Source organism: Vombatus ursinus, unplaced genomic scaffold, assembly GCF_900497805.2.
Source record: "Vombatus ursinus unplaced genomic scaffold, bare-nosed wombat genome assembly UNPS02014945.1, whole genome shotgun sequence".
In the NCBI taxonomy this organism is placed as follows: domain Eukaryota; kingdom Metazoa; phylum Chordata; class Mammalia; order Diprotodontia; family Vombatidae; genus Vombatus; species Vombatus ursinus.
In genome coordinates, this window is record NW_020954723.1 from 5,096,575 (window position 1) to 5,112,770 (window position 16,196).

At 40.1% G+C, this 16,196-nt stretch overlaps 1 protein-coding gene across 1 annotated transcript in view; it reads left to right on the forward strand.

The window, feature by feature from the left end:
• NRDE2 (NRDE-2, necessary for RNA interference, domain containing) overlaps positions 1 to 11,050 on the forward strand; it is a 65,082-nt gene extending 54,032 nt beyond the window's left edge. The window contains exons 11-14 of the mRNA XM_027844961.1: positions 101 to 1,008; positions 2,963 to 3,101; positions 9,897 to 9,968; positions 10,651 to 11,050. Coding sequence (XP_027700762.1) covers positions 101 to 1,008; positions 2,963 to 3,101; positions 9,897 to 9,968; positions 10,651 to 10,776 — 1,245 coding nt within the window. The 3' untranslated portion in view covers positions 10,777 to 11,050. The remainder of the gene's footprint in view (positions 1 to 100; positions 1,009 to 2,962; positions 3,102 to 9,896; positions 9,969 to 10,650) is intronic.
• Positions 11,051 to 16,196: the final 5,146 nt, after the last annotated feature.

Sequence of the window (16,196 nt, forward strand, 5' to 3'; positions counted from 1 at the left end):
GTATAAAGTTGGAAGAATAAAAAAGTTAATTTGAGTACAGAGTGAATTTAATCTTAAAGGTTGCCAGTGTTTAAGTCCATCTCTTTCTTTTTGCCTGTAGGTCACTTGGTATATGCAAACTAAAAACAAGAAGAGACTGAAGTCTCAAGGAAAAAAATGCAAAAAGCTGGCCAAGAATCTCCTCAAGGAACCTGAGAACCGAAACAACTTTTGCCTTTGGAAAGAGTATGCCCATCTGGAGTGGTTACTTGGCAACATAGAGGATGCCAGGAAGGTTTTTGACACTGCCCTTAGCATGGCGGGGCCAGAAGACTCAAGTGCTAGACTCTATGACTTAAGCCTGCTTTATGCAGCACTAGAAGTGGAACTGTCAGGGAACTTGGAAGGGGCTGCTACATCCAGAGCAATCCACATATTAACTAAACTGACTGAGAATGGGCCATACACACCATATACTGGACAGGTGTTAGCTGTGAATGTTTTGAAAGCCCGCAAAGCGTATGAGCACACCCTTCAGAAGCATTTGAGTGAAAGTTCAGAACCCTGTGCTGGTCATCTGGTTAGCATGGTTGGCTGCTTTATGCTTTTCCAGTATTTGACCACAGGGGTTAATGCTGCTGTACAAATATATAAGCAGGTGTTTGAGAGACTTAAAGGGTCCATTTCATCAGAATTCATAGAGCCAAGTGCAAATATTGGAACCCCAGATTTGACCAGTGCCCTCGAAGCTGTCACACTGATGCACACAAATCTACTGAGGTATCACATGAAAGTGAGTGTGTTCCCTTTGAATCCTCTGCGAGAAGCACTTTCAGAGGCTTTAAAATTGTATCCGGGCAACCAGGTTCTTTGGAGGTCGTATGTCCAGATCCAAAACAAATCCCATAATGCCAGCAAGACAAGAAGATTCTTTGATGTCATCATAAGGTCTACCAAATCCCTGGAGCCACGGCTCTTTGCGGTCCAAGCTGAGAAAATGAGGAAAAGGCTGGTGGAAGCTGTTCTGAGGTATTTGTATAATAATAGCATAACCCCTGTAGCGTGCAAAGAACCATGGGTATTACAGGATTACATATTTGAAAATGTATCAAGATATCTATAATGCAGTGTCACTAGTATCCTTCATTAGAAGGAGTCGGAGTTCTCTCTTTCCCAGTACATACGGAGCCTCCTTTTGGTAGTGTGGAAAGTTTGATGAATTCTGATTATGCTATACAAGTGGCATCTGCCAATTTCAACTTAAGATGTTTGGGTAGTTGCAGTCAAATGTTTTTTAAATGAAAAATCTCATAGTTTTAAAGTCAACCAAATCCAGTTGGTTAATTCTTGACTCTTTATTATAACTGAGGGTTAACCAGTGGTTTTGAACTGAAGCATTAATGGTTGTTCTCAAAGTCTTTAATTTTGTTTTACTTTATTCTAACAAACCCGGAAATTTTAGTACTGAAACACATTTTTGTGTAGGAGAGAATTATTTTGGTTGTGTTTAAGATACGTTGTGCACAGAGATCTGGTCTTCAAGTTAGAGGTACTAGGTTCAAATTCCTGCTCACCTCCTTATTACCTGGGTGGCAATGCACAAGTCACTTTGACTCTCTGGGCTTTAGTTTTTTAAATATAAAATGAGGGGGTTGGATTGGATAATGTCTAGATTTCCTTCCAGCTCTAGAATGTATATCTGAGTAGGTGAGAAAACTGGAAACCATGCCATATAAGGATCTTTTAAGGGAGCTGGAGATGTTTACTATGGAGAAAAGATGTCTTATTTGGGGTGAGGGATGGTGCATGGCAACTCTCTTCAAGTACCTTGGAGGTCTGTCCTATAGAAGAAAAGATAGGTTTGTTTTCCTTGGACCCAGAGAGTAGAACTAGGAGCAATCAGTGGAAATTGTTGAGAGGCAGGCTTGGGGCCCAATATGAAGAAAATCTTTCTTATAAATTAGCTTTGTCCGAAGGAAGACTGGCTTCTTCGGAGGGTAGTAAATTCCCCACCTCTGGAAATGGTCAGGCAGGTGCTGGGATGATTATTTGTTGAGGATGTTGTAAAGGGAAGTATTCCCTCCCTTTAGGTATGAACTGAATTGTAACCTGTGAGATTTTTTCCAGTTCTCAGATTCTGTGATTCTGTGTTCATACTGACTTGGGTAGTTCACATCACTGCCATTAGATTATAAACTTCTTGAGGGCAAGGACTGTATCATTTTTCATCTTCATGCATGCCCTAAACCAGCACAGAACTTTGTTTAATGAATGTTTGGACTGGATTGGATTTTAATTATCCTGTATGATTTATATTTTCTCTACTTTAAATTTAAAGGGACAATTAACTTAGGTATGCTTTAGATCCCTGTCTCAAATAAAACATAATTGTATCCTTTTGATTAAAAGCCATTTTTCTATTTCACATACGATTATACACCATCTACCATATGCAACCCTCGGCACTAAAAAGGTCACAAAGTTGATGGACCAGGCATGGTGGCATTTGCTTGTAATTTCTGCTACTCGAGAGATAGAGACTGGTGGATCACTTCAGCTGTACAATTAAGCTGGAGTGGGCTAAGCAAATGGGTGTCCACACTAAGTCCAACCCTCAGATGAGTGGTGGGAGAGCCAAGTTACCTAAGGAGAGGCAAACCAGCCCAGGTTGGAAACAAAGCAGTTCAAAGCTCCCGTGCTAAGAGTGGCCCCTGCACTTCCAGCTTGGGCGAGGTAGGGAGACTCAGTTTTTAAAAATAATAATGATGATATTAAAATTAATTTTAAAAAGTTTTAAAATAAAGTTATGAAATTTAGATAAGACATGCTCTTTAAATTATGTAGGGTAATTGTAATTGTAACCAGCTCTTATTGTAATTGAAGCTTATTGTTACCAAAATTTCTCTTTCTTCCCAAGCAATAGGACAAAAATAATTTATCTCTTTAGGTCTCAAAAGTCTGTCTATTTTATTTTTTCTTACAGAGTAGATGCTGGAGAAATCCATTCAACAATTCCTGAAACAGGTTTATCAAATCGAATCAAAGCCTTGTTTGAAAATGCAATTCAGAGTGATAATGGCAGCAACTGCCCCTTATTATGGAGGATGTATTTGAATTTTCTGGTAAGAAACTAGAATTTGGGCTTTCTCTTATTTTGCGAAGGTTTGGTTCTAGAAACGAATCATAGGAGTAATTATTTGTATACAGTTAATCAATTTAGTTCCACAAGCTATTATGTTTTAGATACTAGGTGAGCTCGGTGCAAAATGAAAAACAGAATGGTCTTTGCCATCAAGGGCAGCACTCGGATGCAAATATGGATGCCACACAGCAAATTGTGATTGATGTAAAGCAGAGGTCTACACAAAATGGTTTTAAAATGTTGAGAAAGGAAAGAACATTTCAAGCTGGGGAGGTCAAGGAAGGCTTGTGGAAAAAAGATTGAGTCTTAAAGAAAGAAAAGGATTTCAACAGGTAAAGATGTAGAGAAAATTAGTTCCAAGGTGGAGATGGTCTGCATGAAAACACAGAACTGGTGAGGCAGGATAAGAGTAAGGAACACCTTAGTGGTTGATTGGACACAGGATAGATGAAGAGAAGTAATCAGAAAGAGAGTGGAAGGTAGACTGGAGCCAGATGCTGGCAGGTCTGAGCTGAAGGCTGCAGCATTTGTGTTTTATCCTGTGGACAGTGGCAAGCAGCTGAAGGTTTTTGAGCAAGGAGTTGCCATGGTCCGAGATTAATTTGTCAGCTGCAAGACAGGTGGATCAGGTAGAGAGGCCATTGTTAGAAAGAAGACATTTACAGTATTACAGGTGAGAGGTGATAAGAACAAGATGAGTGAAAGCATGAGAGGGAACAGATTCATGAAATATAGTATGGATCAATTAACAAGACTTTGTAACTGGTTGGAATACAGAGTTAAAGCCAAATATTAAGTCTTTCCTGAGTTGTTAGAGTAAAGGAATCGATTTGACATGTGTTTTCAGGGCTCTACTATAACAGTGATTTGATTCTCTGCCATTCTACTCAGAATTTCAAAGCCCTGATTATCTTTCGTATATTTAAGTATAGAAATTTGATTCAGATCTGGAGTGTGGATTTAAAAAATATATATATCCAAATTATATTTTATGATCATTTAAAAATGTATAACGACTAGATCATCATAAAATATGGTTGCATGTGGTTCAATTTTCTTTTTACTCAACATTCATTTGACAAATTTTCTGTGTGCAGTATAGCGTACAGGGAGAAACACAGAGATGATAAGACATGTCCTGCAAAGATTAAAAAACTCCTGCTTTTGAGGAGAGGTTACAGTCTAGTAGGGGAAAATCATATATGGACACAGATAAATACAGCACATATTAAGATACATTTGTAGGAGAGAGTATAAAAAGTTATGAGAGTAAATGAAGGAGAAATCACTTCTAGTAAGAGGGAATCAAGAATTAGAGTTCATGGAGGTGATGGCATTTTAGCTGGACCTCAAAAAACAAGGAAGATGTCAATAGGTAAAGATGATCAGGAGGGTATTTCAGGCATAGAGGATTATATGACATTAGGTACAGAAATAGGAAAGTGTAGAGCAATAAATAATCCATCTTCATTGGAACATAGAGAGATAAGAAAGGTATGTTTGAGTCAGTTTATGGAAGACCTTGAAGGCCAGGTAAAGGAGTTTGGTCTTCCTTCTTCTCTCAGGGTTAGAAATGAATTTAGAATTTAGGGTTAGAAACTGGGGAGTCATTAAAGGTTTGAGAAGGGGATGATGTACTCATAACATTGCACCAAGAGTCTTTGCATAAGTGATGAAGACAAAAATGGATTGCTGTTTGCTCACTATGCTGGGATACAAAGATAAGTAAGATACAACCTTCCCTCAAGAAGTTCGCAATCTAGTAGGATAGGGAAGATAGAGATAGAATTATATTACAAGTGAAAATGCCTAAGAAGAGTACTGAGAGCTATAAAAAATTGAAGTACAGGGTGAAGACTTCTGACTTCAAGAGATCAGGGACAGCCACACAGAGGACCTGAAGCTGGACCTCGAAAGATAGGAAGAGCCGGTGAGGAGAATAGGCCAGGCCTGGGGACCGTGAGGGCGAAGAGAAAGAGGTAGGAAAAAACAGCTTGGGGAATGGCGAGTAATCTGGTTTGTCAGAGTTGAGAAGGAAAGAAGTGAAAAATAACTCCAGAAAGAAAGTTAGAACCAGATTTTGGAGAACCTTGCTTCCTGGGCTTGGGAGCTCATTCGTCATGGAATGACTTGAGGGTGGCTCATTGGCCCTACCAGAGGAGATGTCAATTCTAGTTAATAAATAGGATCATAGATTTAGAGTCAGAAGACACTTTAGAGGCCATTTAATCCAACCCCCTCATTTTACAGGTGAAGAGACTGAGGCTGAGATTTGTTAAGTGGCTTGAGTTGTAGATTTGTCACTAGCTAGTTGTATGTTCTTATACCAGTTACTTAACCTATTTTGGCCTGAGTATTTTCATCTGTCGAGTAAGAGAGGATTGCTATAGGTGATTTCTTAAGTCCTTTCTAGCTCTAAAGGTCTATGATTCTTACCAAGTAAGTGAGTTTGTCTGGCATATAAAAAGTAGCTAGCATGTTAGACTGCTGATTCATCCCCGATTTCTTATCCAAAGATAGAGTGTCATTAAATGTCAAAAAGCACGGGACTGATAGTAAGTGCCTTAAAAGGTCAGGAAAGGGAGAGATCAGAATTTCTGGGAAGGAGGATTCGTGAAGAAGCTGAGACTTTAACATAAGGTCTTGAAACCAGGCCAACTCTGAAGAACTTAGCTGGACAAAAGAAATGCCTGTGATTGACTCAGTACTGGCTTAATGATGTTAAATTGTAGCTTTAAAGTCTTTTACTTTCATAAAGAATTACCAGGATATTGTTCCAAACTTTTATTGTTTTGATTGTAGTGACCTAACTCTTTTCATATTGGGTTGTGTAGAATCTGTTTATCTGCCTAAAGTGCAAAGAAAACTACTTGAATATGATGGTTTTGTTTGAGTGAGAAAAGAAGCATCAGTAAACAGAAATTGTGGGAATGGCACTTCTGGCTTGTTAAATGTGGGATCTTATTTTGCCATCCTCCCATGTAATTTCCCCTCCCTTTTGCCAATCACAGACAGAAGTCAGTATAATTTCAAAGGCTGCTATTTTCAAATGTTGGTGGGAAGGGAAAATTCCTTTTCATTTTGCCCTTCCCCATTTGATGAATCAGTATATCCATCTCACCCACTGTCAGTTTTGCATGAGCACTTGCATGATTGTTGTATAGATGTAGTGTTTGGTAGATATCACCATTTTCTCAAATTCACTTTTTATAACCCCATACAAACTGTCAGCAGTCCACATTTGTTTCTCACTGAGGTAAGGGGAAAAAAAGTCTTAAGAACCTGGCAAACTTCAGGCTTTTCATTTTTTAAGAAAAGTTTCTTTTCACTAAGTAGAGGCAACATACATCCATCAGATAAAAAGCCAAAAAAAAATCCCCCCAAAAACAGAAGAAACTGAAACCAAATCATCTGCAATCAGTGTATAGCTTCTTTACATGGATAGCTGGACATGAACAGTTAAGCATACTTTATCTCTAGGAAGTTAATGAACATCTTACAGAAAGGTTGATCAAATCATTAGGACTACTGCTTGTTAGACCAGGCATGGGGAACCTGTGGTCTGGAGGCCACATGTGGCCTTCCAGGTCCTTGGGTTCAGCCTTTTGACTGAGTCCAGGTTTTACAGAAGAAAGGGACTTTGTTCTGTGAAGTTTGGATTCAGTCAAAGGGCCCCAGACTCTAGACTCTAACTTGTTGGTTTTTCTAAGAATCGGTGATTTCAAAAATGAATTATTGAGAGAATCACTCATATGAGGAACTGAATTTAGGTAGCTAACACACACAGTTTTCCTAAAGTCCTCCAAAATTCATTGATACTAACTAACTTTCCAAGTTCTTGGATCTAACTGACACTAACAAAAAGAATGTCTACTTGGTGTAATGACTCAGTCTTTGTACTCAGCCTTCAAAGAGTTTCGTTATCAAAATGGGAGATCATCTATCCTTCAAGGCCTTGCTCCAAAGCTACTTTCCCCAAGAAACCCTTTTGGATGGCTCCCTTCTCCCTACCCTCTTTTTTCTTGGAATATTGTTTCCTTTTTTGGATCTCTCATGGAAAGGACTTTGTACTTTCTCTATGCAATTATCTATTTTTTGTATTATAGTCATTTATGTATACAAAATTATAAGCTTCTAGAGGGCAGGAAACATTTTTCATTCATCTTTGTATCCCATATAGTGACCAACAGTAATACTCTGCCCATTATGAGAACTTAAAAAGTATTTATTGAATTGAATTAAAAGGGCTAAGTTGAATCTAATTATATATGAAGGCCCATACTCAAGAGTTTAGCAGGAATCTCCTCTTCTTAGTATTAATGACTTTTAGAGAACAAGTAAAGAGGATGTGGAAAGCAAATTCAGATGTCACTTTCCATCAACTTTTCTTTTTGAAGTTGCCTCTAAACTTGGTCAGTGTTCTAGTCACAGGGGGAAATCCTTTCCAAATTCATCTCAGTGTTTGAAGACTTGGATTTAAAAAAAAAAAAATAATAATAATAATTACAACCTGGCTGCCACCATCTACTCAGAGATTTCCACCAAGCATTAATCCTTGCTACATTTTATACTTAGATATTTAATTTCATCTATCCAAGTAACTGGGCACATTCTCAAAAGAAGACTTGGGAGAGCAGTTATAACTGCCATTGAGCTTGGATATGGTGCATTTCTGGAAATATCCATGACATTTCTCACAAATATTTCTTGGTGATTTTTGAGAAAGTATGGAAAGTAGATTCTTCTTCCTCTCACACTTTTTTGTGAAAAGAAGAATGAACAATAGGCTTTAGAAAATAGTGAGAAGGAAAGGAGGAGATTCCTTGAAGTACCTAGTAACCATTTTAGGTTAGAGAAGGAGGAGGGAGTTCAGACATAGAAAAGGTTCCTTCATAGGGAACGTTCCTATGTTCCATTGTTCCTGTTGAGCAAACGAATGAGTGAGTGAAGAGCATGATGCCTGTCCTCCATCTGGAGATTCCTGCTTGGTGCTAGCTTTCAACGACAAGAAGCTACCAGGGATTGAGTTTGAGTTAAGTATTTAATTATGGGATTAATTGGCTTTCTTGGTTTTGCCCAACCAAAGTTAGTCTGTGTGGGATTGACTTAAAAATCAGTATTGTATGTGTTTGGTGGGAAGAGGAGGAACTTAAGGAAGAAGAAGCAAGTCTTTCAATCATTTGGACTTTCTCATTAGCTAAGTCTCCCTCATCTCAGTCAGTCAACAACATTCCCTGTCAGGAAGGAAGCGTAGTAGTACTGTGGAAAGAGCTTTGGCTTTGTAGTCAGAGGTCCTGGGCTCAAATTCTACCTCTAACCCTTCTTAGCTGTATGACCTTGGGCAAGTCACAACCTTCCTTAAGAGTTTTCAGAAAATCTGAGTAAAAGTAGTTCTTACTTGTGGTAGACTGTAAGGGTAATACTTTTTAAGGAATAGAATTTTTTTTGCCGCTTTAGAAATATAGTAACCCTTCATTTATCCAGAATTGGGCAAGGTCATTTTTCTGTGCCTTGGTTTCTGGATCTGCAAAACGAAGGGGCTGCAAATAAAGATGATATAAAAAGGAGAGGCTGGACTATGTGACCTCTCCTTTCCTTCCAACTCCGTGTCTATAATACTGGCATTCTCATTTTTGAGGAATAGGCCCTTCTGTAATCAGATTTTCAGATAACTGAATCCTGACCCATTTTAAGCATTGAACATTTTTCTTTTTTTATTTCGATTCCTTGAGCATTGAATTAAGTACCTGTTAAGTGCCAGGCACCATGCTAGGTGCTGAGGGGATAAAATGGCAGTCCCTGTTCTCAAGGAGGTTATGTTCCACAGGGCGAGACCACAAGCACTTAACATTGCTGTGGTCATTGACTGGTCCTGGTAATTTTTTTGTTCTCCTTCACTGTCAGCTGCAATTTCTTACCACTTGTAGCATGTGTCTGCCTCTAGTAGCCCTGCTGCCTGCTGCTCCATGAGGAAACTCTAATAACTCTAAGCTTTTTAACTCAGTGATATTTTACAAAATTCTGTGACTGTGGATGAGGCTTGGAAGATGGTGCCAGTCTGTTTTCAGTCAGTAAGCATTATTAAGTACCTGCTATGTGCTAGGCACCACCCTAAGTGCTAGGGTCCCTGCCCTCAGTAAATTTATAATCTAATGGAGAGACAACACGCAAACAGATATGTACAAACAAGCTGTATACAGCATAAATTAGAAAATAATAACAGAGGATAGGATGAGAATTAAGAAGGGTTGGGGAAGGCTTCATATAGAAGATGGAGTTTTAGTTGGGATTTGTAGGAAGCCAGAGAGGTCAGTGGTCAGAGCAGAGGAGAGAAAGCTATTCCATGCTTGGGGACAGCCAGAGAGAAGGCCAGAGCCAGTAGATGGAGTGTCTTGTCCATAAATATCAAGGAGGCCAGTGGCACTGGGTCGAAGGGTATGTGTTAGAAAGTAAGGTATGAGGAGGCTGGAAAAGGGTGGGGTGAGGTGGGAGTGCAGGGAAGGTGCCATGAAGGTTATGAAGGGCTTTGAACACCAAACAGAGGATTTTGTTTTTGATCCTGGAGGTGATAGGCAGCCACTGGAGTTTATTATTACACAGTCTTTTGACTGTGTCTAGATGGTTGAAGTCACCCAGGAGTTGACCACGAGTAAAGTTGGGTCATCGCGATATAGCTAATGTGTTTTTTTGGGTCATTGTAGGATTTTTGGTTCTCACTGCCTCATTTCAGATTACCCTATTTCTTTGGTCTCCTTTTTTCTCTTTGTCCCTTTAGGTTTCGCTAGGAAACAAAGAAAGAAGCAAAGGTGTATTTTACAGAGCTCTCCAGCACTGTCCTTGGGCAAAGGTAGGTTAAAAATAAAGGCCAATGCATGATTGAGTCTCAGCTTGAAGTTACATCACCTCTTGTCTGTTGTTGGGGGGGGGGGGGGGGGAGGAGGTTCTTCCATGCCTGTGCTGATTGCCTGTTTTAGGAAAAACATGGTTACATTGAATAATAATGTATGGGAGTTTACCCTTTAATGTGACATTTGTTTTTCTTTTTCATACCCTTTCATTTAAAGTTTGAGGAAAGAATTTTTTGGGGGAGGGTAGGGAAGGGAGATTATTTCCCCAAATTGTTTTTCTTATCTCTGCCTAGATTCTTGGCTCATCTTAACTCCAGATTGTATATTCACCTTAGGTTTTGCATCCCTCTCTTACAGTGCTTAATAAATGCTCTGACCAGTTGACTACTCCTTTCTGCTTGTCTTTCAGAGTGTTCACATTTAGATACCATTTTATTTTTTTGTTTTGAGTAGCCTTTTCACTTTTCACCATGCCTGCACATGTGCAGGGGAGGGAGAAGAAAGGATTCTTGCTCTTATCATGTTAGTTGAAGCTGTTAACAGAAAGGTTCATATCCTGTTCCTTTCCAAATACTGTTCTTTTTTTGCTTTTGTTTATTGAAAATTGCTTGACTTCTCTCCTAATTTATAAGATATAATTTTCTCCTCCCCCTCCCTTTTTTTTGTTCTTTCTTGTCATAGGTGTTATATATGGATGCAGTGGATTATTTCCCTGATCAAATCCAGGAAATCCTAGATCTGATGACTGAGAAGGAATTAAGAGTTCGGGTACCAATCGAAGAACTAGAGCTTCTTTTAGAAGATTAATGATGAGGGGAACAGTCTTGTGATAGCTTTGGAGTGGACAAGTTGGGAAACGTGGACTAGGACTGGAAAGCTTTGTTGTTTTGTTTTGTTTTTTAAGGATCTTGTTTAAATTTTCAAGGGTTCCCAATATAATGTATATTTAGGTATTCAGCAGTCTTTCACATCCTCCATATGTTTAGATGTCTTATTTATACAGAAACCTGTTATTGTATCGATTACATATGTGAATATCATGTATATATGTATAGAAAGACAAACTTGGAAATAAATAATAACTCTTTTGCCATTGGTTCCCTGTGCTCAATATGATTCATTATCAGTATGTTAAATGTATCTCCTTAGAGGACTTAGAAATTAGGAGCCAAGTGTATTTGCCCCCTTAGCCTGAATTAGATGTGGGTTATAGATGAATTTGGGACTAAAGATCGAATCAAATCATGACCATCCTCTCTCAGGGATCTTTACTTATGCGGTGTAGAACTTGGATGTCCTTTTTGTCGGGTCAGATTCTGGAGTTGATGTTGTTCAGTCATGTCTGACTCTTTGTGACCCCTGGACCATGCTTTCCTGGCAGAAGTTCTAGGGTGGACCTCTCTCAGACACATCTGAATTTTAAAGATTGCTCCATGGCTTTATGCATTGAGTTGGCATTTTGTTTCCTAAGGCATTCCTATCATAATCAAGATCATCATTCATACAATAGCGGTTTCTATTGTTGTAAAGGGAAAAGTATCAAAGTTATATGTCAGCTTTTAAACTATAGTCCCATCCCCTGTCAAGGAGATGCTCCCCTTTCTCTCAGTGTTGTTTTTGCTTCAGCACTTATACAGTGTAGGGGAAGAACACAAGTCTTGGGGTCAGAGGAGCTGAGTTTGAATCCTTGCCTTGACACTTACTTGCTGTGTCATCCTGGACAAATCACTTTGCTGTTCTGTCTCAATTTCCTTTTATTTAAAATGGGACTAATACTTTCATTAGCTGCCTCAGAGTGTCGTTCTAAGGTAAGCTTCCTGTGGTACTATAGAAATTAGTACTCTTTTTACTTTCAGAGACCCATGCCCAGACTTCTGTTGTTGAGCTTCTCAGAATTTAGCTAGACCTCCTGGGCTTGGGATGATAGAGAGACTTTCCACGTCTTCAGGAGCCAAGCCAAGGTCACCTCTATGCCATAACAAGGTTTTGGAGGAGCACATCAGTGGGAGAATCCACCTTAGCTTTTTGTTTTAGTTTTTCAAACTAATAGAGCCAAAGTTGACAATGCTCTTGTTTTGCTACTTGAAGCCAGTTAGTAATTATGTAAAAAGTCAACATACATATTCACAGGGAGAAAACATTCTGAGGAAGTTTTGACTGATTTCACTGGAGTCTTTAAATCCAGAAAGTCATTTAAACTTGAAGAAAACAGCTTTGAAGAAACTCTCGCTATTGAATATAGATTATAGAGCTGTCTTTTTTGCAGTGTTGCTTTTAATAAATGTCATTAGCTTTTCTTTGGCTATTACAGTGCTGTGTTTTAATGTTGGGGTTCTATTTATTTCTGCTTTGTAGCATCTCATTTAGAAGACAAAGAACCTTTATGAAAACTGAGAAAAGAAAGGTCCTAATTGAAATTACAAAGCAGAATGTCTTACGAGAAAGGGTTCAAGGAACTGGGCGTGTTTAGTTTGGAGAAGAAGAAATTTGGTCATGGTGGGAGATGATGTGTTGGAATAAGCTCAGGACTTGGGATCAGGAAGATCTGGGTTCAGATCCTGCATCAGACCCTTAATTATCTCCATGGTCACGTGGCTTCTCTGTGCCTCAGTTTCCTCATCTGTAAAATGAGGGGTTTAGATTCAGTGGTTTCTAAGGTCCCTTCCAGCTTTAACTCAGTGATACAGGTGTGATGAATAAAAAACCCAAGAGACAGAGTTTCTGGGTAATTAGTAATCAGTTGATTAATTAGGCTAGCTAATAACCAATACATTAATCGTCACTGGTTTCTCTCAGTAATCAGACAAAACCATGGAGAGACTGGAAAAAGGGAGTGCCCCAACAGGTGAAAATCAACCCTGATTGGTGAATATTTAATGAAGAGGTGGGTTAGAAGTCTTCAGCTCCTCTGCTGAGATCATGGCTTGATCATAAGACTCAGCCGCTGCAGCAATCTGGACAGGGGTTGGTTTTCTTCTTTCCCATCTTTCTGATCACTTTTGACTTCTCTGGTTTGAAATACATCAGTCTATAGCTTTAGACCTGAACTAGGTTCCCTGGAGCTGTTTCAGAACTGATTTCCTTTGTTACTTCTCTAACAAAGAAAATACCAATTGCTTTCTGGGAAGAGGACATGCTCCCTGCATTAGGCTATGCTGTCTTAGGGCTGGAACTGGGTTCAAGTATCAAGACCCTTGGCCTGGAATTCCTTCATAGTCTAGGTGAAAGCTTTTTTTAGCTATGAAATTCTATTTCTATGCCATAGTATTTGTTTCAATGGACTCATACACCATAGCGCGTACACACACACACACACACACACACACACACACACTCTTTCACATTCCAGTTCTTGGGTCCATATATTACTCTCCAGACTTATCCTTTCCCTTTTGCTGTCTACCAAGGACCCAGATCTCTTGTCAGTTCATATTTATCTGTTCAGAACTTTTCATCATCATAGTCTCAAGGGCTGCCACTTAAGAGTCTACCTCCAGACTCCAGCAATTACATAGGCTAAATACCTGACTAGGATAGCTTCTTCACCTTTTTTTTCTGTGTCATGGGCATTAGGATTACACAGGAAACATTTTATGTCGAAATTCAGTTATCAGAATTTATTTTTTTTAAGTTCACAAACCACAGGTTAAGAACCTTTCCTCGAGAACTTCCCTTACCCATGCACTCATCTGCAGCTTCCCACAGGGCCAAGATCCATACTGGCCACTGGCTCAGGCATCTGCCCCACCGAAACCCATTCATGCACCCAGCCTCCCTGACCTCCCAGGGTAACAAATAATGTAGGCTCCGTTAAAGCTTCCTGGAGGTACAGACCTTGGCACAGTCACACAGATATGCCTATTAGTGAGCAAATGAATGAATGGAAAAGTCTTTTATCAAGTGCTAACTATGTGTTAAACACTGAGGAAACCCAATGGGAAGTAAGACAGCCCCTGCTGTCAAGGAGCTCCCATTTTAACAGTGGGACACAAAACATTTGGAAGATTTCAGCAGGTCAGATGGAAAGGTCCTATGTCCTTGGGTGTAGTGGCAAAGCAGATGTTAATGCCTCTTCTTTAATGTTTCATGTCATTTCCACTGATGAAATCATAAAAGTGTCTGATGTTGAACTTTTTGACTTTGCTGCCAAAGGCTCTGGTGCCACCACTTTCCTTTCTGGGTCTTCAGTAGCTTTGTAGTACCGGCAGGACTGGCTGCCAGGCTGCATCTCCACAAGGGTTTTCTTCCCAGAATGGTGGCTGCAGGCACTGACCTGGAAGCATTGCAGTTCTCAGGGCTCTTGTGCCCAGGGTCCTGGGCTGTCCCCATCAGGGTGAGGAGAGATGGTGGTTAAGGTGGTGGTGCTGGCCTGACCTGCCTGTCTGGCTTGCCTGCACTATGGATGGCAGTTGGCTGGTAGTTGGTGGGGTTGGCAGGTGCCTTCTCCTTAGGAGTTGCTTTTCTGGATGATGGCCAAGACGGCTGAGCCAGAATCAGGACGAGTGGTTTAGGGGACGCTACCACTACTTGTGCTTATCTTCTTGTTACTGGCAGCCGGTAAGCCACTGTTGCTGGTGGTGGTGAGCAAGTGAGTCCATTCTCCACAATGATTTCTGCCCTCAGTGATTGCTTCAGGGGACAGGCTGGAAGCAGGTCTGGTGGTTTGGGGGGCACTGCTAATCTTGGGACTCTTAGATTTAGGGTCTTGGGCTATCTCCATTGAGGTCTTGAGGGGGCTTGGTAATCAAGGTGGTAGTGGTGGTTTGGCTTGCCTGGACATGGTGTCTCTCCCTTGTAAATGCATCCATTCATCGATAAACCATAGACACACAAAGTGCTTGAGATCCACACTTTGCTTCCAACTCTTAAATTTGTTCATTGCCACATCTGCTTGACTACCCAAGGGCTTAACCACACCCATTTCTGCTGTGAGTACCAAGGTCAGGGGAAGATCTTGGTCTTTCTCCTGTAGTCCCAAGGGAGGAGAGGTAGGGGAGGAGAAGGGTAATAATTTGAGCCATAGGAAGCTGTGAAATTACTCTTGACTGTCCCCTCAGTCCTCAGATCCTCCACCTTGTGATGGTGTACAATGAAAATAATGGGTGACTTCTGCATAGTGAAAGAAGGATGATAATACATTTATAATAATACAGTACAATGACTTTTCATACATATAATATAATAAGTTTCCAGGGACCAAGAAGGATCAGGACAGTAATTTGGAGAACTTTATAATGGGTTCTGGGATCTGGCCTATGTTTGTCTTTTCTGCAGTAGTTTTCACTCAGTTGAGGTTTGCCAGTGCTGTGCCCCAAACCAGAAGGGGATGTCTGTGGAAAATGGCAGTGCAGAGAACTACCTTCTGCTTTGTGGGAAATCTGGGAAATGAGGCCAAATCTGAGGGAAATGCAGACAATTAGAGGCAGGCATGCCTAACCAACCTTGTTTCCCAATATCACTAACTGAATTAGAAGGCCTTGGTTCAAATTCTGTTTCTGATACTCCTGGCATTTGTTACGAGCAAACATCACAAGCACACATCCTGGATTTAATTTTCCTTATCTTTTTTCAAATTTTTTTTTTTTATTTTTAGGCAATTGGGGTTAAGTGACTTGCCTAGGGTCACACAGCTAGTGAGTGTCAAGTGTTTGGTCTGAGGCCAGATTTGAACTCACGTCCTCCTGACTTCAGGGCCAGTGCTCTATCCACTGCACCCCCTAGCTGCCCCTAATTTTCCTTATCTGATTAAAGGAGATGTAGCTAGGAAGTCTGGAGTTGGAATGAAGACCCGAGTTCAAATCTTACCTCAGGCACTTACTAGCCAGGTGGCCTTGGGCAAATCACTTAATCTCTCTGTGTCTTAGCTTCATCTGTAAAATGGGATAATAACAGCACTTTACAAGGTTGTTGTGAGGTTTAAATGAGATGCTGTATAGTGCTTTGAAAACCGTAAAACTCTGTATGCTTTAGCTGTTATTATTATAATGAGGGGGTTGGACCAGATGGTCTCTAAGGACAATTCCAACTCTTACTCTCTGATCCTAAAATAGATTTTTTTAATAATGCTAAACTCCAATGACACTGGCTCTGCTAATTGCCTGAGAGGCATATAAGATGGCTGGTGATAATGTAAGGTAAGTCCTTTGATTAATTCCCCGAGCATTTATCCCTGACATCTTTCTTATTGCATATACATCGGTATCGTTCCCATGGACCTAGCATCCCTC